Raw genomic sequence first — 23,569 nt, forward strand, 5'->3', positions numbered from 1 at the left:
AATGTAGATGTAGGAGCCAGTCCACGCCCTTAAATACAGTCTGACAGGAGTGGCCAGCATGAAACTCACTGTCAAAACACATACACACACACACGCTACACAGACACAGAACCAGAAGGACCTGAAGAAATCCAAAGCATAAAACAGGCTGCAAAGGTAAGTCAAAATACTATCAAAGGCGTTTAGTTTTCTAGATTGCAGGCTGTACTGTGTAGTAAACCGCGTCAAGTCAGACAGAGATACAGAAAAATATCGGAAGTAAGGTGAGTCTGCCTTCAGAATAAGATAAAAAATATTTGTAATAATTATTTAAGTTATTAAGTATTATTAAGTAATTTATTAAGTATTATGAGCTTTATTGTTATTGGCTTCAGTATAATAAAGCTTAAATTTGACCTTTGCAAGGTAGTAGACGTCTGGTGTTTGACTATTTTTCATTTCTAATTAGTCCTCGCACATTGGGTTGGTTGGTTTAGATGGAAAAATGGTGTAAAAGTTGACTTTCTCTGGATGGAAGTATTCCCTCTGCTTTGATGAGAAACGCAGTACAACTGAGAAACAAGTAACAAGTAATGATTAATGTAAAGTTTTTTTTGGAGTAACAACGCCCAAAACCTGTATGGCTCAGCGTAATAAACCAATATAGACGTTGCAACACATTAGTCAACTAGACTTTTATTTTGAAAGGTTTTACCGGAATGCCTAATGTATATTCTGTCTGGCTTGACACAACCACTTTTTGCTAGTCAGGTAAGTAAATACTGATATTTCTAATAGTAAAAAGCTGTAGAATTATGCTAGATATTAACAAAACCAACTTTGATTTTAATCCGGTAGAGGTTGCAGAAGTCGTCGCTTAGCCTGCATTTTCAAGCAGCTGTCTGCATTATGAAGTTGTTGATATGTTATGGCCATTACTTATGGCACTTTCAAAAGTTAAATAATGATAGTTATAATATGTGTCTAAAAGAGGTATCTTTACGTTTCTGTTGGTTACGTGTCTGACAGTATTTATCGGTTCATAGCCTCCAGATTTTTTGTCCTCATGTGAACCATTTGGGAGTAAAGTCTAGCTAGTTTGCTCAAACCTGCAGTGGGCAAACTTTATTTTCATCGTATTTTTCCTCGCAACTCAAACCTTTTGGTGGACTGTAAGTTACTTTCACGTTGAGAAAAAAAATAATTGTGGACATTTTACTGTTAAGCTTTTAGGTGACAAATACTCTAGAGTACAGTGTTTTACATGGCCCCGATAGGTTCTGTTCTCTCGTGTACGGGAGAGGCTGACATCAAACTCCCTTCAAAAATCTCTCTCAAAAAGATGTGGCTGCAGAGTATCGGCAAAAAACTCTGCATTCATACATAATAGACGAAGACTTAAGATATTTTACGAATCGTTAGAGTGTTCTGGTAAATTCGGCACACCAGTGATTCACCAAACAGCACTTAAATTCAATAAAATATTAACTTCCAGAATCGGTTGCACTGCTCACACGGTGTATTTTGCTTGAAGGAGCTAGTAGGAATAACAGGCGAACCAGTTTTAAAAGTTGACATTTTACTGAAATGAGTGATGCTTGGTGTATTGGATGCATGCCGAAATGAAAAGTTGCTTCTATTGATTCATAAAAGGCCTAAAGTCGTGTTATACCAGGTATATACCTTTGTTAATAACCAAGGAAACTTTAAACTGCCATATTTTTGAATGGTGTGTCATTGTGTTCTCTCCATACAAGAGAATTGGATGCGGCCGGTTTATGGTTACTCTCGGACTACATTGCAGGGAATTGGGGGAAGGCGGTGTATGAGACACATTTGATACCATTCTCTTCTGAATAACTTGGGGAGCCATTTTAAATGTTTCCAGCCCTACTTCTAGTTCCTGACAGTTTTTGAACGCTCTGGTCTGTATTTCAATTCATATGCACATTAGGGAACATTCATTATAGAAGGATACTACACTAATGTAACAGCTGAAGGATAAGTCCCTATAGGAATATTATAGTGATACCATAGGAGATAAAAGAAATACCATAAAGTATAATAAGGTCACTATAAAGTCATTATTGAGTATCACAGACACACTGTAAGTCCCTATAAGAATATTATGATTATTTGCTAGTGTTGATAGGTGAATATGACAACTCTCTTGTGTCAGTTTTTGAATTTTGAAGGGGAAAAAATGCTGAATTGAGAGTGACTTAAAGTACAGGAAACTGTAGCAATATGCTATGTCGCCATCACTGGCAGTGTGAGTGTAACCCTCATGTACAGACTTCATACTGACCAGATGAATCATGGATTTGAGTGGGACGTTGTTTGTCACAGTTTAGGTTACAGGAAGAGTTGGTGCCCCAATTAATCTGGAGAATGTGGTGTCAAATTTGATCAGGTACACCTTCCCAAATCCTAGCACACTACAAGGTCGGCTGAATACAAATACTGTATGCTTACTAGTGTATACACACCCGGTGTACACAGGGTGTGTATACACTAGTAAGCATACAGTATTTCTACTCAGCTGAGTCACTCGAAGTTCTTAGGAACTTCAAGGAAAATGTTTCTGGTGAAAAAGGACACATCCTTGAAAAGGACAATCCACTCTAAGACAGAAATCACATATGTTATTCTTACAGACTTTGTGGATTTGTACAATGTTTGTTTGAGCTTTTACATCCAAATTAGCTTTATTCGACTGTTGCAGCAATAGTTATGAAGCAAAACATATGCCTATATGCTTGTAATATCACCCTAGGTACTGTTCTGTTGATGCTGCCATATTGATTCCCAAATTGACTCCCAAAACAAATGTTCACAGTTAGCGAGAAAAAGTGCCTGCCAACGCTATTTTATTAAATAATGCACTTTATTTACTGAGTACCAATTAAAAAGCCTGTGGTATGTTGTGCAGTTTTGTTTTAAAGTGGATTTAGGCCGAACCTGGTGTCATGCTGCCTTCAAGTGCTGTTGGAAATATTGTAATTGTGAGTGTTCATACATGAACAGCACAACAAAGTGGAAAAAAACGACTGGGAAATTTTGAAAGAAGAGCTTACAAATAGCTCAGTTTCATTGCTATTTTGTCCACTACCTCATATACAAAAATGAAAAATCATACATGTGCCTTCTCCCCTCAGCTTCAAAGATGAGTTTCCGACCTCAGGATGATCTGGAGGAAGAGGAGGAGGAGGAGGAGAGTGCCAATCCGACAGAGGTGAAGATGAGTCAGATCGTGATGCCCTGCCACAGCAACCACCGGCAGGAGCTCAGTGTGGGACAGCTGCTCAAGTGGATCGATTCCACCGCCTGCCTCTCCGGTAACGTGTGTGTGTGTGTGTGTGTGTGCGTGTGTGTGTGTGTGTGAGACTATGTGTGAATTAAATGGAGCTAATATCCGAGTGTGTGTTTATGAGGGTGGCTGTTTGTGTGGGTGTGTGTGTGTCCCATGTATGTCGTAACCACTGACTACCCAGATAGGAAATGACATATATCTGTTTACTGTCGGCAGCTGAGAGGCATGCTGGGAGTTCCTGTGTCACGGCCTCTATGGATGACATCCACTTTGAACACACCATCAGGTCAGTGGGTGTGTATGTGGGCGGAGGGGAGGTACGGTCTGAGTGTGCCGCTGTGTGTGTGTGTGTGTGTGTGTGTTTCTTAATGCCAGTGAATATGCTCATTCTTCCTCTCTCTCTCTCTCTCTCTCTCTCTCTCTCTCTCTCTAGTGTGGGTCAGGTGGTGAATATCAAGGCAAAGGTCAACAGAGCCTTTAACACCAGTATGGAGGTCAGAGCTATTCCTACCATATTCTTACATTATATCACTATTATGTCACACACACACATACACACACACACACACACACACACACACACACACACAGCGGTTTTCTCATGATTTTATATACATGTTTATATCCTTTGTTTGCTTGCAAGGCAAACTTGTTTCATGCTAAATCACTTCATAAATAACTTTGATTTGATGTGGAATTAATTACAGTACTACTATTACAGTACACATGGTTCGAAGGTATCTTCCAAATCATGTCAATAAATGTCATTATCAATAAATAAGTATACTGTATATGAAGGGTTTATCCATTTTCAAAGAATATTGCTGTCTGAAATCCATCAGTCAACATTAAAACAGATAACTCTGCAAGGACATAACTATTTTTAATATTCCTAACTATAATAGTGACATTTAATACGGTTTACTTTCATGCCAACAACTATTTTGTGAGACATCAGTTTTCCGAAAGGTGGATATCACATGTTGGAATGAAACTCTACATTTAACTCTTTATAACTGTAAATGTAATAATTATACCATGCCTAAGACACAGAATACTGGGCTGTCATAACAGTATTTCATTATATCTATATAACACCTGTGTATTCTAATGTGTTGCACCAGGTGGGCATAGTGGTGAGCTGTGAGGACTTGTTCTCTGACCGCCACTGGAGGGTTTGTCACGCCTACGCCACCTTTGTTACCCAGCGCACACACACCGGAAACAAGGTAGGCGTGTGTGTTGTATGGAAAGCCAAAAGGGTCATAATTCATCTCGCTTCCTTCATCATATTAATCAGTGCAATAACACCTGAAGACACCGCTGAATTAAGGCAGACTGCTGTAAAATGAACACCCACCAGCAGCTGATGTCCTGGTGAGCCTGGCACAGTATTAAGTTATTGCAACCTGTCTGCATTTGGATGGGTTTCGTATTTGCATCTACTTTCCACAGCACCTTCCCTGTACAGCAAAATGACCTCAGTTATCACAGCAATCAAGTTCATTTCACCTCAGTGATCAATATGACAGGAAGAAGATTTATTTTCAGATGCAAACAGTAACCCTGTTAGTAGCACGCTCTATCCATTGACCCATACAGGGCCACAATGAGTTACCCATTATGCATATTATTGGATCATTGGTAACTACGGACGGGACAATATACCGAAATTCAATATATCACAATACAAAAATGTGACAATACGTATCGTGGGGCAGACCCTAACCCAAATGAATTGTGATATTAGCTCCATGTTATTCTGCTGTAGTAATCACAAATGCGACGCTTGACCATCACAGTTTCACAAGCTCTCCATCCAAATTATATTATTTGCACTTTGTAATGACATTTTTAAATTGTAGTTTACATTCTAGCAGCCAATGCCATCGCTAGAAAGATTTGTGGCTCAGAAATAAACATAATTCTGCACAGTCACACTTTGTTGTCATTGAACTTTTATTTATTAGCCTACACTGTATCGTGGTTACATCGTATTGTGAACCCCACCGGTTTACCACCGGCTCTTCTGTGTGCCGGTGGTAAACTAATGGCCGGTGCAGAATTAATGTTACACAGCGTGTGTGTGTGTGTGTGTGCGTGCAGGTCCTGTTAAAGCCCAGCGTACCTCACACTCAGGCAGAGCAGGTTGAATACAGCGTGGCGGCCGAGAGACGGAGGGTGAGGATGGTGCACGATGACATCATCAAGGATCTGCTCTCTGATAGGTCCTTCCAGCAAGGTAGGTCTGACACACACTGCCCCGACCCAATAGTATTACCCTATTATTACATGACACTATTTACAATTTAGCATTAGTAGTTACCATACATTTTGATGCTACTATATTCTATAATTGTTGGTATCACTAGTACCCTATGAGTGTGGCATCATTATATTTCAGTAGTGCTGAAGCGTTCTGTAACTAACATGGGGTCATCCAGTACATAGACTTAGGCTCTCAATCCCTCTTGTTGTTTGACTGATGAAGAACTGCAGTGGCTTGCTTTTTAAAAAGCCTGCATTCAATTCAGAATGTGTGTGTGTGTGTGTGTGTGTGTGTGTGTGTGTGTGTGTGTGTGTGTGTGTGCCAGCTGACAGCTTGGCAGTAGACAATGCGGTGGCAGCAGAGAAGACCAAGGTGGAGAGTGTTGAACTGGTTCTACCCCCCCATGCTAACCATCAGGTCATCTATTTATCAATCTATTCATTATATATACTTGATATTATTAAACTTAATATACTTGGACAACAGGATATAATATTGTGATTTTCTGTCATTTAACTGCAGTAAAAACCTTCGGTACGATGCCTCAGTATAAAAATCAATTCATGAGTACGTGCCTATGAATCCATAAATCAGTTATTATATGGAATCCAAGGGTGTTTAGTATTTCGAGCACTCCTTCAGGGACTATTTTGTTCCATTTGACATAGTATTGTGGGGTAAGTTGGTTTTATCAGACTGTATCTCCCTGCCCAAACACCAGGTGAATACATTTGGAGGGCAGATCATGGCCTGGATGGTGAATGTGGCGACTATCGCTGCCAGGTATGTCACACACACAGTCATACATGTACACACACTCACTTGCATGTAGAATGTGGATGTCTTTCGCTGGCTGGAATAACAGTAACTCTCCTATCGTATCTCTCTCTCTGTCTATCTGCATCTCTCTCTCTCTCTATCAAGTCGTCTGTGCCAGGCTCACCCCACTCTTCGGACCATCGACATGTTCACCTTCAGAGGGCCATCTCAGGTTGGAGATAGGCTGCTGCTGAGGGCCATAGTCAACAACGCCTTCAAAAACAGGTAACAAACATGATAATACCTCCAAGAACAGCTATAAACATACATAAGATAAGATAACATGAGATAGGATAAAACCTGATTGATCCCAGTGGGGAAACTGGGTCGCTATAGCAGCAAAATAGTAATGTGTATGTGTGTGTGTGTGTGTGTGTGTGTGTGTGTGTGGTAGTATGGAGGTGGGGGTGCGTGCAGAGGCCTACCACGGGGACGGGCCTAACCGACACATAAACTCCGCCTTCATGACCTTCGAGGTGCTGGACGACCACGGAACGCCGTGCACGTTACCACGGATACGACCCGAAGCCCTGGTGAGTTAGCTGACACCAAAGAGCAATAATAACTACTAACTGAACCCCTATACAGTATATTGACAGCCAATTGATTCCCTTCAACCCAGCTGATAGAGACCCACTAATTCACTTTTTTTTTTTTTTTGGGCATTTCAAACTTTGCTTGACAGTCAGATGGAAACATAGCTGCTCACTGTATTTGCTTGCACACAGTAATCTTTGTTTATAGTAGTGGTTCTCAACCTGATGATTGGGGTGATTTTGGGGGGCACAAGATGATATGGCATCTGAAAATATCTATTGCTAATAGGGATGGGACGATATGCTCATCTCACAAAACGATTCGATAAGCAATATGGGGTTCACGATTCGATACAATCACGATACGATGTAATAAATAAAAGTTCAATGACAACAAAGCATGACTGCGGAATTATATTTCTGAGCCACAAATCTTTCTAGCAATGGCACTGGCTTGCTAGATTGTAAACAATTTAAAAATGTCATTACAAAGTTCCAATGAAAATTGTGATTTTCTCATATGTGATTAATACAGAAGAATAAAATGTAGCTAATATAATAACAATACATTTTTCTGCCCCACGATACGTATTGTCACTTATTTGTATTGCGATATATTGAATTTCGATATATCGTCCCATCCTTAATTTCTAATATTGAACTTTACTATCATGTTCAATCTTTAATCTTTGAGATGAATGTCTATTTCTTGAGAAATAAGGAATATAACCTGTATATGAAGTATAATATATTATAATCAGTAATATAGCCTGAAAAATGTATAGCAAAAATCCACCATTTAGAGTCAAAATTCACCATTCTATATGCTTATGGCTGTAAAATGGGGGTCACTAGATGAAAAAGGATGAGAACCACTGGTGTACGGTGATTCAGTTAAGCTGTTTATATGAGTAGTGGTAAAAAGATATGCTGTCACTATTACTGTTTTCAAGCATACATGTATATTCTGTTGCTGAATGGATTTGTCAGTCACCACCTCACCCAAAAACCTACATGGCTAATCATTTACCAGCTGTTAGAAACTGCAGTCATATTGCTCCCATGATATTTATGTTGCCCCGTGTAACCTCTCCCACAAGTTTTCCAGTGCTGAGACTGGAGAGGTGTGAGGGCTTGGTATGAACAAAGATCGTAGCTATAAACATAAATAACTCAACAACTGGGAATAATGATGGGGGTAAATGTCACAACCCATGAAAACTCTGAAGAACCGGCTTAGTAGGTTTATGGTGCATATACATGTCCAAACAACCCACCACTAATAGAGCTAGTATCACAGTATCCCATGTTTGAATCACAGTCCAATTGCAACCTTAAAGGTGCGATGTGTGTCATTTTAACATCTCTACTCTGCATTTTATATTGTGAGCCACCAGGTCAGATATATCACTTCCAACATGTTGATCCTGACAACATCCTCTTTGTGACAGGAAGCATCAGGGTTTATGGGAAATCTGGTCTTAATTTTGGGAAACACTAGCACTGACATGTCTCTCTCTTTTACAGGAAGGGAGGAGGAGGTTTGAAGAGGCCATAGCCAGGAAGAAGATCCGATTGGACAGGTAGACAAACTGTCTGCTCTTGTGAAATGCACATATTCTAAAATAGGGGGACAAGGAACTAAATGGGTCTATCATTCTTTTTACCTGTTCATCTGAAATCTCTGAAAATGCCATCACATTAGAGTAATAATCCAACATTTTCATATAAATAAATGTCCGTTTTGCTACTCTTTATTTTTGATTGCTATAACACAACAGAACCTGTATCCAGTTCATGAAAGCTTTTCCATTTGCTGTTCTAAACACCTGGTGTCTGGTAGCTCTTTCCCGGGAAAACCATGAAATCCCTCATGTTCATTAACTAATCGTTCTTTTGTTGTTGTTGCAGAAAGTACATCATTTCCTGCAAGCAGACTGAGGTCCCTCTGTCTGTACCCTGCGACCCCAGGAACCAGGTGAGAGGTGACAAGGTTTACAAATGATTCAGGATAGGATAGGATACCATAATACTTTACTTGATAATACTACTGGTATTTAATTAGCTTTATCATATAACACTGAGATTTGTTTTTTAATGAAAATAACATTAAAAAAGCATTGTTATTATGTTTTTATAAGGTTTCCCACTTATCTCAGACCATAAAATGAGATACTGACTCTTTAACTAACACCAGCTCTATCAACACCTTTGTTTAGACATGGAAATCACTGCTGATAACAAGGCTCAACAGAGCCCTATAGCTCTGGATGAATCAATCCAGCCAGTCTAGTTACTATAAACAACACTACCAAGGTCAAAGGTTGATGTATGTAGTGATTCATTACCGGGCTGTTGAATATTTGTGGGAGCGTCTTTCAAGTTAAAGAAGTGATTGTGAGTGAAAGGCTGCCGGTTTTGACTGTGGAGTAAAAGCTAGAAACTGAACAGTTGTTAATGTCACTCTCCACCCATAGATCCTCCTATAAACACTTCTTATGTGCCCTTGAGCAAGTCTATAGCATACTGTATGTGTTCACAACTATTCAAATTATTGGGTTAGAGTGAGGCTTAGGGAATGCATGTAAATCAATGGCGCTGTCTCACAAATGTGGTGATACCAGCATGGATGTTTGCATGTGTGTGTGTGTGTTTTGCGTACTAATGCATGTGTACATGTTGGGCATACTGTATGTGTGTTTTCCAGGTGTATCTCAGCTATAACAACATCTCAGCTCTGAAGATGCTGGCTGCTAAAAAGAACTGGCTCCTCAGCTCTGAGAAAGACAAGGTATCTGCTGCCCTACTCTTGGAACAAGGAATTTACTTCTTTCTATTTCTATTTCTACTCATTCTATCTGTAAAACTCATTCAATCATAGGTATCTAGTCGGTTTTTATCCCGAAGGTGAAGACCATGTTGAGTTTGACTTTGAATGCAACTCCTCGTCCCCAGGTCCATCTTTACACCCTGGAGCAGAAGTCCACGTTGAGCATCCGGGTGGAAGCAGAGGTGGATGTTCCCGCCCACAGAGCCTTCTGTCTGCTTTCCGAGCTGCGCAACCGAACCAACTGGGACACACATTATCAGTAATGCTATCACACACATGCAGTTCCACTCAGAACATTACCCTCCCCCCATAAATCCCCTCTCTCTCTCTCCTTAGCTCCTATTCCATTTCTTTCCCTAGCACTGGAATTATTACAGGAGTATTGTAAGGCCACCGAGTTCCTGACCTTTACGCTATATGTTCCAAAACCAGGAAATGTGAGCTGATTCGACCGGTGGATGACGACGACTTCCTGTATCGCGTAGTGACCCCGTCGGTGAGTCGCGGGGGGGGCACAACTCCAACCTCGCCCAAGACTCTCCAGGACTTCATCCTGTTGGCCTCCAGGAGGAGGCCGTGTGGCAGCGGGTCAGTACAGTGATTGGCTGGAAAGTCTCAAGCTCAAGTCCATTTAGGGCAGTGGTAGAGTAAAGGTGAGGGGTCAAAGGTCACAGGCTTGACTATAGTGGAACCAAACCCATTGGGATGTTAAGAAAACTAATTCTTTTGAGATTATGGAGTCGTCTTCAATTTGTTTTAGTTGTATGTGACAACAAAAAAGACAAAACAAATATATTTGCATACAGCAGTTTCCCAACAGGTCCTTTCCTTTCCTGGAGAAAAACCATTTACTGTTGGTGTGTTTTTTGTCCCTCTCAGTGACCCGTACGTCATTGCGCTGCGTTCAGTGTCCCTACCCACCCACCCACCCACTGAAGGATTTAACAGAGGAGAGGTTCTGTGTGCTGGATTTACCATACTGGAAACCAGGAACAACACCTCACTGGTAAGACTGGTAACTCTTTAGGGGGGATATGTTCTTCTCTGTTGGATTTTTACATAGAAATCTTGCCTAGTGCAGCTTTAAATAACAAGCATGACATTTATTCTCTGTTATATCTCTATTATATTTCAGGTTTTTCACTCCCTAGCTGGAGCCAAAAAGCATGCATCACTATAATGCGAATTTCATCTATGATAATATACTGTTTACTAATCTAACGTCCTGTTGTTAACGTCTTACTCCAGATCAGTTACTATAACCAGGCGTCTCCAGAGGTTCTGCCCTACATCTCCACAGACATCGCCGGCCTCTCCTCCTCCTTCTACCACACCTTCTGCGCCTGTAGCCAATACCTGGCCAGGAACAGACTACAGCCCGCCCCCGAGGAGCAAACCGACCAATACCCGGCAGAGAACAGAGAAGATCCCACCTGCGACAACGTAACTGACAGTCTGTCACTCGCCCTTCACAACACCCAACTGTAGACAGTCGGGAATTGATTTCAGGCCAGTTTACATCAGTGAAGCGTAGGATGTAGTGAAACTGTTGTTTTTACAGCATGGTACGGCGAACACTGTGTCATATGTGTGATATCCTGAGCATGTAAACAAATGTACTCGGACACAGGGGCAGGAACAAAAAAAAAAGAAAAACGGGACAATATTTTTATATTGCGTGCAGCCATTGAGGGTTTCTTTTGGCTAAAATCAACTTGTTTCAAGGAACTGTTTTTCTTGCTTCATGGACATTCAGTTAAAGGTGCTACGTGTAGCATTTTACATCAATAAATCATTAACACATGAATTTTGAAACATTAGTATAATTACCATAAACAAATGAGACCATCGCTGCAAAGACTGGCAGCCTCTAGCGGTGTCTACTCTGTATTTTACATTGTATCATCATGTCATTTGGCGGGAATTGGATTGCTTTATGGCATAAAACAGAAAGAGGGCTGGGGGGGGGGGGGGGGAGGAAGCAGCGGGATTTATGGGAAATGTAGTCTTAATTTTGAGAAACACTAGCACTAACAATACCACTAGTGTGAGACAGAGGCTACCAATCGTCTCCACCATGGTCTCATTTGTTTACAATAATTGTAACAAGGTATCACAATTAATCTGATAATGATATATTGATTAAAAATGCTACACACAGCACCTTTAATGCTCTATTTTTAGCTGCTATGTTTTTACTGTAGGGGTTTTAAAACTTTTATGGGTTTTTCAATCAGAATGCTACGGTACATGAAACAAAATGTAACTTCTGTGTTATGAATGAGGCATTTGTTATCAAAGAGGGCACTTTATCTTGGAATATACAGTATTTTCATTGCTGACAAGTACTGATAAGGAATTGAGAGTAATGGTACACATTCTCAATATTACACTGAAAAAAATGACAATGTAAAATTGCATTGCAGTGCCAGTCTCTCATTTAAAAATATACATTTTTTTTTACAAATTAAATAAATAGGAAATTGACTTTTTCATATTGTACAATAAAAATATCTCTAATTCTGAATTGGTCATGTCGTGATTGGTCTGTGTCTGTGGTGGTTTATGGTTGCTGAGTTTTGCCAGTTGGTCGTAATTGGTCGTTATCCATTCTCATTTATGATTGGTCCATGTGTCGGCTGCAGATTGGTCAGATATAACATACAGCCTTGTGTCTGTTCTCCCTGTACGCTGGGTCAGAAGTGCCTTCAAGACTTCTTTTCCCCTCCTCTCCATCCATTTCCCCCCCTCCTCCTCCAGTACAAGGTCATATCTGTCCATCATCGGCATTAGCAAGCGAAGCTCCTCCCCTCCGCTCGGCAGTAACGCTGCTTTCAGACGCAGAGCCACCCGCTGAGACGAGCCCCGTGCTGTTGTTGGGGTCTGGGGAGGCCAGTTCTGCTCCGTCAGGACGAGGGTCACGTGGGGGAACAGCCTCTCTACTGTGGATACAAACTCCTGAAAGACAGAAGAGGGGGTTAGAAACAATGTACAGCAGTGGAATGGATGACACTGTCATACAGACAGACAGGCAGGTACCTGTGTATTGTAGCTGCCATGTGAAAACTCCATGCTGATCCAGACTGGCCTGTAGAGCTGCTCTCTGCTGTACGCTGCGTCCAGCAGCCTCAGAGAAGCTTCCAGAAGCTCCTGGGTCTGCACCTGCAGGTAAACACCCCAGGACCCACCGGCCCTCGACCCGACCAGCTCCAGTAAGTCCTGCACACAGACAAAGTTATGATGTTGAAGCCTGTGGAGCTTGTAAAGCCTCTAGTGACCCACATTTTAGTAAACTCGAGCATCAGTCAGATTCATAACCGCGTGATGTTTGGAGATGGTTTTCCTCTGCCAGTAACATGTTTGTGGTTGACAGTCAGCTGTACCTGTAGTGTGAGCGTGTCTGAGTCTCCACCAGAACCTTCCACCAGAGGGACGTCGGGCCGGTCGCTGTCAGAACGCACCAGAACCACCAGCATGCCACCAGCACCGTCTGGACAGACATGGTCATTACAAACAAGATAGTAAAGGTGGACAGGATTAATGCTGCGTTCATAACATATGGGAATAACTGTCAAAACAACATGGTCACGTTTAAGTTTGTGATACCATGATTGAAGTTTTCTGTAGACTTTGGTTGCTCTTGATCAGCTTTTTCACACCGAACACACATGAACTTAGTGATGATACAGCTGAGTTCATGTTTTACAGCAAGCCAAAACGTACCTGACAGCTGAGCCAATAGGGAGGCTCGGTCAGTGATGGTGAACCAATGGATGGCCAGGCTGTCCCGCTCTGTGCCTCCAGACAGGAAGTTGGCGTCTGAGTTGTGAGAGGGGTAGAAGTACTCCATCAGGTCTCCCCCTGGGTAGAATCGCCTCAGACGGCCTCGTTGCCCTGGAAACACAAACAAACAAATAAATGCGCACAAACAGCAACAAAATACTTACACCTAAAATAAGACACCCCTTTCAGTCTTGGCCAACAGCCTCTGCTCACAAAAGGAATAGAAATCATTTTAGACACTTGTAGCAACTGATAATGTAATAAACATCAATAATATAATATTTAACAAATAAAACGGCCCTCTAAATGAGTCAAAAATGTAATAACATGATATTGTAATATTTTTATCCTGATAATGTTATACACAAATACATTAACTGGCAATTATTACATTGCAAGTGGTGTAACTTTTTTACAATATCAGTCTGAAGTTAATATTACATAATCTGGTAGTTTATTACATTTGGACAAGTTTTTACATTATTCAACAGTTATTACATTACCTGTTGCTACAAGGCTGCTCATCTCAATGACAATATATTGAAATGCTTATCGTGGAGATGTAAATTCATGCCTCCCAATCTCCCTCTCACACACACACACACACACACACAGACACAAACACAGCCACTTAAGACCTAGTATAGGATGTGTGTATATGTAGTATGTATATGGATGATGTAGTATGGTATATGACATGTATATGATGGTATGTAAAGCCCTATTAAACTCGACTGTGATAAAGTGACTGGTTGACAGACTTTTTTGTTTTGTCATATTAACCTCCATAAGTTTGCCCTTGTAAACTGGGTGACTGTGTCTTGCCGGCAGCCCATTCGACCATGTGCTTGCTTACTTGCGGCCTGTTTAAAGGCAGACAGTGTGGGTTCGTATATGTCGTAGTAGACTCTGGCTGGGTGGCTGTTGTCGCGGACGAACAGCAGGTCATCCACGCTGGGGTGAATGGAACCCTGCCACAAAGTGAGACTGAACCTGGAGAGACAACCACAACAGAAAAACACACTCACAGCCTCACAAAGTGCTGCAGACCAGACTCTGCTCTCAATGTCTTGCTGTTAATGGACATTAATGGTGAGGGTTTACGTCCATTTTTTCCCATCTTCTAAACATGGACGGTGTTTGCGACAGAGTGAAGTTGTCGTTACCGTGGCGACTGGCTGAGCAGCCAGCTGAGGTGCTGCCAGCCGCTGCGAACCAACAGGGCGTGGGTAGGAAACGTCACCTGAAGAAACAAATCACTCCTGATGTTCTACATGTAGGTTTTTACAACTGTCAATTACTTAACATCATTTTTAAACATCAATATATCATTGTCAAATTAATTGTGATACCTTGGTATAATTACTGTAAACAAATCAGAAATGATGGAGATGATTGGTAGCCTCTATCTCACAGCAGTGGTATTATTAGTGCTAGTGTTTCTCCAAATTAATACTATTTTCCCCACTTGTGTGTTTATACCTGTTGGTGGACATCTTTGACCATCTCATACATTTCTTCCACCATGGACCTGGTGTAGGTGTCAGTGAAGATCGGAGGAGCATAGGCTACCTGACAGAAACACACAGAAACTAAAAATGACCGACATAAAGGCCTTATATCTAAAAAATAAATAAATAAAAAACAGAATAAACAGTACCTTCCATCCAGGAGACAAAGTCACGTCCGGAAACTTCTCCTGGATCAACTGGAGAAATCTGGGAAGTGGTGAGGGAGGAAGGAGGGAGGAGGGAAAGAAGGAAGGAGGGAGGGGAGACAGCGCAAGGAAGGGAAGGAATAGAGGGAGGAAGGAAGAGAATGGAGAGGAGAGAAATATACAGTATGTTATTATGCAGCATTAGAGCAGTCAGTAAGTTAATGGGAATATGATGCACATTTTGCACATTTCCTGTATAGTATCTATGCTGCAAATTCACATATTTGATTGATTTCTTCATATTCAAATATTTTTGTCATTATTATATATTGCGTATATCTTAAGCTAATAAAATACAGGACAAGGCTGGCATGCCCACTCTCCTTTAAGATAATAAAAACGTGCCATTTTGCGTCCCCAAATGAATTAAACCTTACCAGGAAGGATGCAAAATGGCTGCCACAAAATGTCTGGCATCGAGTCAGGCTGTCTGACCCACCTGGTTCCGTTGACTGGAGGCAGGAAGTCCGGCATGTTGGGTCCTCTTAGTATGTCTGCGTTGAGCCACACGGGCCTGTTGATCCCTCTGCTCCGGTTCTTCTTATCCAGCAGGTCTAGAGAGGGACCCACTGAGGCCAGAGACTTAAAGTCCAACTTCATACCTGGACAGAGACAGAGGGACAGGCTTACATTGATTGGATGGTCAAGTTCTATTCTATTCTATTGTGTTCTATTCTATGTGCTCTGTCTATGTCCAGTACCTTTGCTAGAGTCGAGCACGGCCTCCAGCCATTGGTCCAGAGTGTTGTCACTATAAATGTCAGGGGGGTGGGCCATGATAGGGACTGGCTTCTGATTGGCCGTTCCAAAACCCTCCACAGTGACATCAGCCTCTAGGATCATGACATCACCTGAGGAGGGAAGGAGAGAGAAATCAGAGATGAGGGAAACCAATGAATAAACTTTTAATAAAGGGATAATACATTATGTGGTGTGATGAGTAATATGTGTATGTACGAACGCGTGTGTGTTTACTTGCTAGAGCTTTGTTCATTTCAGACTTGTTGTTGGCTCGGTGATACCAGGTAGCCAATAGACCGTCGGCCCTGCTGATGTCACCCGTCTGAACCAGGAAGTCCAGCATGTCTCCACCAGTAGGAAACGAGAGGAGGGGGCCTGAAGAACCTGATTGGACAGCAAGAGACACACAGACACTCATGCAGACGGACTGTAAACACACTGGGCCTCATAGCATCCATGCAAAATATGAACTATTGATCAATGAAACCTGATTAGTGTTATTACTATCTAATCATATTGATAAACTTGGGTAACTACATTATTACTATATCGCATCAAGGCACAGAAGCACAAAGTTAATTGTAAGAGTCTTCACTTCTGAATGAATTATAATACATTAAATATAGTTGGAATGTTTTTCTTTTGTGGTCTGTATCACTTCGGCAGACATTCTGGGAAACACAACTACATGATCCATTTACACTGATTTATGTTTTGATGACCTGATAATCAATCTGCAATGTGTTTACACTGCACATGAAGATGAATCAGCCATTGAAGTGTTGAAAGCAACAGAGGTCATATTATATTGGCTGTGTTAAAGATATGAACAGCAACACAAGCTGATACTGATAGCTTTTTTGGAGTGATGTCGCTGATAGCCAATATTATGTACCATTATTCAATATGATAGATTTGACCATGTTCATGTCATGTCAAAATTAAAATATTGCAAGTATTCAAAAGCCTCTGCAACAGCATTTAGACCATCATGGGACACAACAACCAGGATAATAACACTTATACTAATATTAATACTAATACTAATAAGAACATATTCATGCATACTGGTATGGAATCTGATCAAACTCTCATTAGACTCAGTTCAGGTTCAGGTCTTCCCATAGACAACCAGTGTATTGATCAAGACTACAATAAATCTGCAATCAAACTGCATCACATCCATCATACCCAGCAACTATTTGATGGACAGCAACATGTAGGAGAATCATATTAAAACAGCTTTGGAAACTGTTTTGAACTGATATCAGAAATCACCTGTGTTAAGAGTGTGTACCTGACTTGTTGGTGACCACCACGGCTGTGACGGTGATGACAATAAGGAGGACGGCCAGTCCGGCTGCCACACACATCATTACCAGCTGTTCTCTAGTCAGACATCCCAGATAGACTCTCTGCTCTCTCTCCTTTTCTGAGTCTGAATCTTCACAGTCAGGCTGCTTCGCCCTAGAGGAACACAGCAGAACACAGTAGAATGCATCATGATATTTGGTGCTTTACTTCCCAGCCACTCTGGAGTGTCAGATGAGTTTGTAAGTCCGTCGCCAACCTGTTTTGCTTTTCTTCCGGCCCTCCATGTATCATCCTCTCTCTCCGATTGCCCTCCGTTTCTTCCATCCTCTTCTCCCTGGTCGCCTTCTTGTCCATTGGATTCCAAAATGTAGTTTGAAGAAACTGAGAGCAGCAGAGGCGAACTGAGCGAGAGACTGGATCGGCGAGTGTGTGCGTGTCACAGAAAGAGAGAGAGAGTTTTTTACCCTCTTCTCATCAGAGCACTATCTAAGGAGCAGAGATCAGAGTGATTTCGCAAGACTGATTAAAGTGCGCGCGCTCTCTGTGTCTCGACGGGTTTTCTCTTGCCTTGAAACAGCCGCTCAGGACTTTCCTCTGGTATCTGGGGTCAAGGATGAAGCTGGGATCAGTCCAGCTCGTGTCCTTTGTGCCGTTTGTTCTCTGCAAAGCACTTGGTGACAAATCTGTTTGTTAGAGGGGCAATAAGTAAGATTTTTACTGCCCCGTAGCACAAAATGATCAATAATATACTGTACCTGCAGGGGGTTTATAGGGTTGAGGTTTCTGCAGGACATTAGTGATGCGACAATTTCCCCTCCAGTCATGTCCAGATTAGCATTTTATGTCTCTCCACTGCACTGTGCTGACTAAAATCGGACAGAGAAACCTGCCTGGTCAACAGTGCGACTAGAGAATGATTTTACTAACAGTGCAACAGTCAAGGAGGCATTTGTATTAGTAACCTATTGTGAACAGAAACTGGTGAAACTGTTGGATTCAGCCTCTGCAGAGGAATTTTCCCCAACTCCTCAAATTAGCACGGGTTATTACAGGACACAAAGGAAAATGCTTTTCGTTCCCCCCATCTGCTGTTGATACACTCTCATCCTGAATCATTTGAATCAGTTGCAAATGCGTGGTGGCAAATGTGACTGCTAAAACAGCTGCTATTTATCAGTATATTTAACGCTTCGTTAATCAGGCAAGTTGACAAAGAAACAGTTTACAAAGATGTCATTTTATGGACTCTGATGACTGTTAACATATACACAGCTGAGCATAATAAACAGCTGGGGCCATATTCATGAAAAAGTTGCACGACTGAACTTGGATCAGGTTACATATAAACCATGCAAACTTCACTTTGACTCCACTCAGAGCAGCTCTTTTATTCTAACGCCAAGATCAGGTACAGTCTGTTTCTTTGTGTTTAACCTTGGAGCTATCTACAGCTAATCTTTATATATCCATCTAGCTCGGGAGTAAATGGAATCATAAGGTCTGATACCATTCTGGGATTATAAAAAGACAACAGTGTACCCTGCTACAGCAAACCAATAAACACATAAAAACACTGCAAGGCATTGCAATGTCCCAGCTAGGAAGCCAGGAAGACTCATCAATCCATAGAGACAGTCAAGGAACTGAGGGATTTTAGCTCAATAAAGGTATTTGACAGTCAACTCTAAATCATCTCCCCCATTTGTCCTCCATTGAAACTCTGGCTGGTAAGAAAACAAGTTTCATCAAGATAAATTTAAGATTTTTAAGTCCTTCTTAATGCTAGAATTAAATGTAAGATCAATTTTGCATGTTAAAATGAAAACAAAGTCTATCAGAATATAGATATGCATGTCTGGGCTGATTTCTCACTTTAAAAGCAACACACCAAGAAATCACAAAATTTTTAAGACATCCAAAACTGAATTTGAGACTAAAAATGCTTTCTTTAACGCTGTTCAATAACTTTTAAGGCCTGGAGTTCACTTAATATAATTTAATTTGAAGAAGTCCACAGGCTTCAAACACTTATCCCAAATCACAAATATGATAAACGTGTTCATGTTTGGTCATTAGTAATATCATATTTCATATTATAAATCATTTTACAAATCCCCCCCAAAATCCTCCTGTGGACCTCCACATTGAGAGCCACCAGTTCATGTGAACAGATCCAGACAGTCCTCCAGCTCAGTTGGACTGCTGTCTGCATCACTGTTACAGCAGTCAGTCTGGTGCTGCTGTCCTCTCTTCCGCCTCCGCTTATACACACTTGTTTTGTTCCTCTCCTCCCCTTCCCCCTTTCCTGTGTCCAGTCTGCGAGGGGGATCTTGGTTTTGTAGTTCCTGTGAGTTGGGGGTGTCTGGGATTTGTAGTTTTTGTAGTTGCTCTGCAGACAGGGCTGATTGGAGATTCTGGTGGAACCTGAGGGTGACAGAGAGGATCAGAGCCGCGTCACTGCAGCTGGGTTTCCATCTGAGTGTTTTTATCTAGACCGACCTCTGTATCCGTCTCAGGTTCTCCTCCATCTTCTGATTGGCTACCTGGACCAGGAAGTGGATGTAGTCCTGTTCAACCAGGAGCCTTCCTTGGCGGCTGAGAGGAACCTCCAGGCCGTGGGTGCTGCGGACCGCCTGGAGGGACAAAACACACCAAGGATGCACTTATACCTGTTACATGGTCAAGGCAAGCAACGCATGCAACAATGCAAAGGGCAATTCATGGGGCATTTCTAGTACTAATGTCTAACTAATGTTCTGGTTCTTGTCATAGCTAATCAGAGACGATATGATGGAGACTGTCAAATTGTGATGCTTGATCTGAAAATATTGGAAATGCCTCTGGGCAAAACAAGACAATTATATTCCCCACCTAGCATTCTCCACCTATTTAAACAATGCACATACCATCTTTTGGCGGCAATTGAGACTGTGTAAGAGTAGACATTTCTTCTGTAGTATCCAGTTTTAAATACCTTGCTCAGGGTGACTCCCTCAAAACTAGTGGAGTCGCTGCCCCCTTGTGGATAAGCGGTGTATAACCTCAGACAAGGAAGCCATCCACATGCATCTATGTAAGCCGAGAGCTTGTATATGTCACCTATAATTGGACAAATCAATACACCAAATACATTCATATTTCAGAGCGTACCGTGATGATCTTTCCTGTCTTGCTGACGGTGAGACCCGAGTTCCTGAAGCCTGAGTTGACGGCCACCGAGTGCTGAGAGGAGAGAGAGGAGATATTAGAGAGCAGTCATTGTGATTCACTGCTATTAAAATGCTACACAAAGCACCTTTCATTCACAAACTCTCATAACAACCAGTATAAATAGCAAAATAGACATTCATCCCCACCAGCAGTTTAGAGCTGTGTGTTGTGTAGTCTTCACTGTTCACGGGCCGCAATGTACACACACGCAAGGACAGACACACCTAAATGTACTGACCTACAACTCTCATTCTCACCATTAGCTGTGCATCCTCCAGCCTCCTACACTGAACATGGAGGACGAACGGCTCGAACTTCAACACAGCATCTCCACTGGACCGGGCCAGACCAGACATCTGGAACACACACACACACACAAGTAGTAGTGGTAAATTAGATAGATTAGATTAGATGTTTGATGGAGTATTATTCGTTTTCATAAATGAGACATTAGAATAGTCAGAAGGAGTAGAGTTTCATTGGATGGAATAGTAATAGATAAGATATCAGAATGTATTAGTAGTAGTAGTAGTGGACTATTAGGCTAGTACTGTTATTCATATGAATAGTAAAAGTGTAGTATGTGTTATTTGGAATCCATCGTGTCTCACCAGGTCATCAGAGTTGCATTTCTGGTGGGAGACAAACAACCAAACACAGTTCTGCTTCTGGACATCAGTGCTCTCTGGAACCTAGGAGAGAGACAGCTAGTTAGACACACAGGCAGTTAGACAGCCAGATAGACAGCCAGGTAGTTAGACAGGCAGATAAGTAGATAGACAGACGGGTAGGTAGAGAGACAAATACACGGACAGGTAGATAAACAGTCAAAACTGGGGACTTTTATCACAACCCAGTATATGGCTAAGAGGCCAGCATTATCATTTAAAGTAAGTTAACCCAGCTAGCTAACCTATTAGCATAGCCAGTGACCAGAGAAACATCACTCTTCCCAAATTAAATAGGCAAGATGTCACGAGACAGCTCTCTCACCCCATCGATGAGTATAATCCGTCCAGAGCACGAACTGGTGGTAAAGTAGCTGTCACAGCCGTTGAGGAGAGAAACAACATGGGCAATAGCTACATCTACACTGCCCTTCTTACTCAAGTCCAACTTGTTCAGGCATTGCTTCTTCCACTGACTGAATGCATTCTCCATAGCTATCCAGTTAGCCTAGCTTGAGGCTACTACAGAGTCGTTGTGGTTATATCCCGCAGTGTCACTGTTTATCATTTGACGGAGCAGGAGGGAGATAAAGTACATAACCTTTATAACACCCGGAGTAATATGTGCTAATGGTGTTGTAGTACTGTTGTCTAATTACTTTCGCCTTCTACGGTGGCCGATAGAGTTCTACTTCTTCTATTTGTTTTGAACGGCGGTTTGTAAAAAGCTTAAAGGGCGCACTACCGCCACCCACTGATATAGAGTGTGGACTGATGATTTACTCATATTGTATTCTTGTCTCATGTTGAAGGTTGTGCCATGTTTGCTGCCCATCCACTGAAAATTAATGAATGAACTAATGACTTGATAATTCACACCTGTTGACACAGTGCACATATACCCGAGATGTCAGTCTCTATACAGCCCACCACTGATGATGACCTTGTCGAAATATTGGGTGTTATGCTGGTTCTGTTGCATAAAATTAAATGACATTCTATATCTAAAGAATAACCCCTCTTCTGCATGTGCTTTCCCCATGTGTACTATTGATATTGCTCACTTAATAGCACTTTAGCGCCGCAAATATAAAAGTATATTTTGATAGTGAGGACAGCAGTAATATTGGGAAACTACTTAGTTAACTGAGTATTTTAACCAGGCTAGTTGACAACACAGTCTTATTCAATCATTTATTCAGTTTTATCAGACTGTTATGACACACACACACACACACACACACACACACACACACACACACACACACACACACAAACACTTATATTTATGGATAATAAAGTGTTGAATCAGTTTGTTTACCACCATCAACCTTTATTCCTCATTCAGAAAATAATCTCTGCAGCAACATTTAAAGACAGCCACCTTATCAGACTGGGGATAACAAATAATCAAAGGTTTTTCTTTGTAAAATCAATCAAAGAGCGATTAAACAATACATTCACAAAGAGATATCTGCAAAGATAATCCATGACCAGAATATCTTTCATGATACTGACAGTACTGTTTTAAAATTGAACATCATTTGCATAGCAAGATTCACGTTGCAATAAAAAGAAAAAACATGAATACATAAATATATTCAGGTAAGAGAAATCTGTTACAAAGTTGTGTAATTCTTTAACACAAATTCACACACAGATAGGGCTCCAGGCCCTTCGCCCCACCACTGAAAATGTGCCATTCTTGAAGGTGTTCATAATGTATTTTTTTTACATTCAAATCTTCCTAAAAGGTCCACTAGATGTTTTTTCTCAACCCCTTGTCCCCCAAAACGTCTGCTCCCTGTTTTGCAATCCAAATTTCAAAATCAAAATTAGATTTAATTTAACTTTTACAGCACTATTTCAAACTGAGTTCATAGCTCAGCATTTTTTGCATTGTTCAAAACAAACATCTACTATATAAATATGGTTATTATAATAAAATGCAGTTGCAGTTGAAAGTGGAGTGTATATGGCCGTTTCCACCCCCACTCCCTTGACTGTCATCAGGATATTTGAACTTGTTTAACATGGAGGGGAATAAGGACGGAAAATCAAAAGCTGAGAGTCTGTTCTTTCTCTTTGTAGTCATTTTCTGATATGAAATCTATATAACATTTTAAAATCCACAGCCATGTTGTAAAACCTGTAAGTAAAAAGGTGGATAAACCTTGACCTGCAGTCAGTCATAAGGCAAACCACCACCAAAAATCAATACTATGTTCATGTGTAAACTTATGCTTTTACCCCTTAAAGGAAACATAACCTCATAAACATTTATGTCAGCCTACAAAAGACAGAAAACTCTATTCCAAAACTAAAAAGGTGTATAAACTGAGTTAGGTGGTTACATCCCTGATTGTACCTGTTGTGAGGTGATGTAGCAC

At 41.3% G+C, this 23,569-nt stretch overlaps 3 protein-coding genes across 4 annotated transcripts; 1 reads left to right on the forward strand and 2 right to left on the reverse strand.

The window, feature by feature from the left end:
• The first annotated feature begins 59 nt into the window (after nt 1-59).
• On the forward strand, nt 60-11,706 carry acot11a (acyl-CoA thioesterase 11a). The gene is made up of 17 exons (XM_071904568.2): nt 60-156; nt 3,138-3,317; nt 3,509-3,578; nt 3,726-3,786; nt 4,417-4,521; nt 5,399-5,534; nt 5,887-5,978; nt 6,283-6,344; nt 6,486-6,605; nt 6,775-6,913; nt 8,444-8,499; nt 8,828-8,894; nt 9,624-9,707; nt 9,872-10,005; nt 10,179-10,334; nt 10,626-10,752; nt 10,995-11,706. Exons 2-17 carry the CDS (start codon nt 3,146-3,148, stop codon nt 11,232-11,234), a joined length of 1,821 nt encoding a protein of 606 aa, XP_071760669.1. The 5' UTR covers nt 60-156; nt 3,138-3,145; the 3' UTR covers nt 11,235-11,706.
• A 334-nt stretch (nt 11,707-12,040) lies between these two features.
• On the reverse strand, nt 12,041-17,616 carry fam151a (family with sequence similarity 151 member A). The gene is made up of 13 exons (XM_071904516.2): nt 17,558-17,616; nt 17,285-17,454; nt 16,222-16,371; nt 15,948-16,097; nt 15,686-15,848; nt 15,190-15,247; nt 15,012-15,101; nt 14,696-14,772; nt 14,386-14,522; nt 13,470-13,640; nt 13,130-13,236; nt 12,786-12,965; nt 12,041-12,704 (listed from the first exon to the last, which is right to left on the reverse strand). Exons 1-13 carry the CDS (start codon nt 17,590-17,592, stop codon nt 12,360-12,362), a joined length of 1,833 nt encoding a protein of 610 aa, XP_071760617.2. The 5' UTR covers nt 17,593-17,616; the 3' UTR covers nt 12,041-12,359.
• A 1,705-nt stretch (nt 17,617-19,321) lies between these two features.
• On the reverse strand, nt 19,322-21,793 carry tyw3 (tRNA-yW synthesizing protein 3 homolog (S. cerevisiae)). 2 transcript variants are annotated; one of them, XM_071904634.2, is made up of 6 exons: nt 21,505-21,793; nt 21,123-21,203; nt 20,769-20,867; nt 20,452-20,523; nt 19,845-19,934; nt 19,322-19,725 (listed from the first exon to the last, which is right to left on the reverse strand). In XM_071904634.2, the coding sequence occupies exons 1-6, from the start codon at nt 21,670-21,672 to the stop codon at nt 19,564-19,566; spliced, it is 672 nt and encodes a 223-aa protein (XP_071760735.1). In that variant the 5' UTR covers nt 21,673-21,793; the 3' UTR covers nt 19,322-19,563. The 2 variants fall into 2 exon arrangements, with proteins under 2 accessions (XP_071760735.1, XP_071760725.1); XM_071904624.2 differs by having other exon boundaries at nt 19,801-19,934.
• Nucleotides 21,794-23,569: the final 1,776 nt, after the last annotated feature.

The sequence above is a fragment of the Centroberyx gerrardi genome, chromosome 13 (genome assembly GCF_048128805.1).
Source record: "Centroberyx gerrardi isolate f3 chromosome 13, fCenGer3.hap1.cur.20231027, whole genome shotgun sequence".
In the NCBI taxonomy this organism is placed as follows: Eukaryota; Metazoa; Chordata; class Actinopteri; order Beryciformes; family Berycidae; genus Centroberyx; species Centroberyx gerrardi.

Coding starts and splice junctions, on each gene's coding strand:
- acot11a (XM_071904568.2), top strand. CDS start 3,146: ATGAGTTTCCGACCTCAGGATGATCTGGAGGAAGAGGAGGAGGAGGAG. Junction 10,006..10,178: donor AACTGGGACACACATTATCA/GTAATGCTATCA, acceptor TTCCAAAACCAG/GAAATGTGAGCTGATTCGAC. Junction 10,335..10,625: donor AGGAGGCCGTGTGGCAGCGG/GTCAGTACAGTG, acceptor TGTCCCTCTCAG/TGACCCGTACGTCATTGCGC.
- fam151a (XM_071904516.2), bottom strand. CDS start 17,592: ATGATACATGGAGGGCCGGAAGAAAAGCAAAACAG. Junction 16,372..17,284: donor GGTGGTCACCAACAAGTCAG/GTACACACTCTT, acceptor CTGTCCAATCAG/GTTCTTCAGGCCCCCTCCTC. Junction 12,705..12,785: donor ATGGCAGCTACAATACACAG/GTACCTGCCTGT, acceptor TCTGTCTTTCAG/GAGTTTGTATCCACAGTAGA.
- tyw3 (XM_071904624.2), bottom strand. CDS start 21,672: ATGGAGAATGCATTCAGTCAGTGGAAGAAGCAATGCCTGAACAAGTTG. Junction 20,524..20,768: donor TGGAGGATGCACAGCTAATG/GTGAGAATGAGA, acceptor CTCTCCTCTCAG/CACTCGGTGGCCGTCAACTC. Junction 19,726..19,800: donor AACCTGAGACGGATACAGAG/GTCGGTCTAGAT, acceptor TGTCACCCTCAG/GTTCCACCAGAATCTCCAAT.